Genomic DNA, 2,300 nt, shown 5'->3' with positions numbered 1-2,300 from the left:
TGTCGGGATGCTCCATGTGACTCCATGTGTGGGTCGGGACGCTCCATGCGGCTCCGTGTCGGGACGCCGCTGGCGGCTCCGTGCCCGGCTGCCGCCTGTGTGACGGGGCGCCGCTCTCTCCCGCCCGCAGGCTGCGCGCAGGCGGCTGCAGGGACCCTAACGCGGGCGCCGCCGCCCCGCGGCCGCCCCCCAGCCCGGCGGGAGCCGAGCGCCGCCCACGGGACCCCCCGGCGCCCGCCGCCCGCCGTGCATGAGGCTGCGACGCAGGTGAGCGGGGACGCAGGGGACGGGGACACGGAAACGCCGCCGCGGCTCCCCGCGTCACCCGTTGCCCTCCCGCAGTACGCAGGACCCGCGTCCGCAGCGACACCCCTTCCGATGTCCCGGCATGAGGCTTCTCCGACAACGGTGCAACCCGCCAGCAACCACCGCCCCAACGCCTGCTGCTTCTGCTGGTGCTGCTGCTGCAGCTGCTCGTGGTACGTCCCGTGCCCGGCACCGCGGCCCCCTTCCCGGGATGGCGTTTGGGGACATGGACCTTGCAAGCTGGCGCCCTGCTGCTTGCAACTTGCTCGCGCATGGGGAGCCTTCGGGGACAGCGGAGCTGTGTTTCCCTCCCTGTTGTCCCTGCGAGGGATGGGGAGCGTTTGAGGGGACATGGAGGACCCCCCCGCTGCAGCGTTTCCTTCTGCCAGGCGGGCGCAGGGCTGTGGCGCAAGCAGGAAACGCTGCGGTTGCCGCTGGGTCCGGAGCGCCGGCACCGGGGGAAGTTGGATGGGGGCCGCTTTCCTCTTGTGCACATCGGGGGGAATCACAGGCCATGGCAGCCCCCAGGGGCCCCCCAAAGCCCCTCCGGGGCTTTGGGGGGCCCCTGGGGGCTGCCATGGCCCAAACCAGGAGCCCTCCGCCCGCTGGGATATCCTGGGATGGGTTTCCCCCGGGAAAAGGGCAGTGGGAAGCTGGGAATGACCGAGCAGCCGGCGCTGAGATGCACTGACCTCTGCCGGCTGCTCCGAGGCTGCTGCAATTGCCCAAATGCAGGAAAATGCAGGAAAACCGGTGGTGCATTTGGGTCACAGCTCTGGGCATTGGGGCAGGGGACACAGGGACCCGTTACTACCTCTCCGCATGCCCGTTAGGAACGAGGACCGGGAGCGAGCATGGAGGGCGTCTCGGGAGACCAAACTGGAGCCCATCCCAAACTGTGAAGCCTGGTGAGTGCAGGGGCAGGAGGGCAAGGGGCAGCAGGAGCTCGTGCCGGGGGTGGCAGCGTGAAGGAGGTGGCAGGACGTGACACGGAGCGGTGCAGCCTCCCCTTGCACCCTGCAACCACCCTGCAGCGCTGCGACACTCACAGAGGCTGCAAAAGCCGCAGCACCCACGTTGCGCTGCCCGGATCCCGTTAATTCCCCCCCGGATTAATTACCGGCCCGCTTTGGCCCCGCGCTGACGCTCTCCCCGGCGCCCGCAGCGCCAGGCCCACGGCCGAGGAGGTGCGGGGCTGGGCACAGTCCTTCGACAAGCTGATGAAGAGCCCGGCGGGTCGCAACGTCTTCCGGGAGTTCTTGCGGACTGAGTACAGCGAGGAGAACATGCTCTTCTGGCTGGCGTGCGAGGAGCTCAAGGGCGAGTGCAACAAGCACAGCATCGACGAGAAGGCCCGCACCATCTACGAGGACTACATCTCCATCCTGTCGCCCAAAGAGGTAGGGGCCAAGCGCCGCGAGCAGCTCGTGGCGGGGACACTGTGGCATGGGAGCATGCCAAGGGAGGAGCATCCCATGGATGGGAGCACCCTCAGATTGCAGCGTCCCAATGAAGGGAGCATCCCAAGATGAATGTGCCTGGGATAGGGGAACCTCAGGGTGGGAGTATCCCAAGGGGGGAGCATCCCACAGATGGGAGCACTCTCTGATTGGAGCATCCCAACGATGGGAGCATCCCAAGATGAGAGCACCAGATAGGAAAACCCCAGGGTGGGAGCATTCCAAGATGGGAACAACCCAAGATGGGAGCAACCCAAGATGAGAGCACCCCTGATAGGAGAACTCCAGGGTAGGAGCATTCTAAGATGGGAGCACCCTGGTGTTGGACCATCCCAAAGAGCAGAGCATCCCAAGGATGGGAGCATCCCAAGATAAGAGTACCAAATAGGAGAACCCCAGGTTGGGAGTATTCTAAGATGGGAGCAGCCCGGTGTTGGACCATCCCAAAGAAGGGACCATCCCAAGGATGGGAGCATCTCAAGTTAAGAGTATCCAATAGGAGAACCCCAGGTTGGGAGCATTCCAAGATGGGAG

General features: G+C 65.5%; 1 protein-coding gene across 1 annotated transcript in view; it reads left to right on the top strand.

The window, feature by feature from the left end:
• The first annotated feature begins 212 nt into the window (after positions 1 to 212).
• Positions 213 to 2,300, top strand: part of RGS19 (regulator of G protein signaling 19) — a 2,727-nt gene continuing 639 nt past the window's right edge. Inside the window, exons 1-4 of the mRNA XM_026042112.1 lie at positions 213 to 267; positions 343 to 479; positions 1,140 to 1,214; positions 1,472 to 1,706. Of these exons, the coding sequence (XP_025897897.1) occupies positions 379 to 479; positions 1,140 to 1,214; positions 1,472 to 1,706 (411 nt within the window). The 5' untranslated portion in view covers positions 213 to 267; positions 343 to 378. The remainder of the gene's footprint in view (positions 268 to 342; positions 480 to 1,139; positions 1,215 to 1,471; positions 1,707 to 2,300) is intronic.

This window comes from Nothoprocta perdicaria, unplaced genomic scaffold, assembly GCF_003342845.1.
Source record: "Nothoprocta perdicaria isolate Ctin4 unplaced genomic scaffold, notPer1 scaffold_3, whole genome shotgun sequence".
In the NCBI taxonomy this organism is placed as follows: domain Eukaryota; kingdom Metazoa; phylum Chordata; class Aves; order Tinamiformes; family Tinamidae; genus Nothoprocta; species Nothoprocta perdicaria.
The sequence above is the reverse complement of the archived record's forward strand: the minus strand, read 5'-3'. Positions and strand labels throughout refer to the sequence as shown.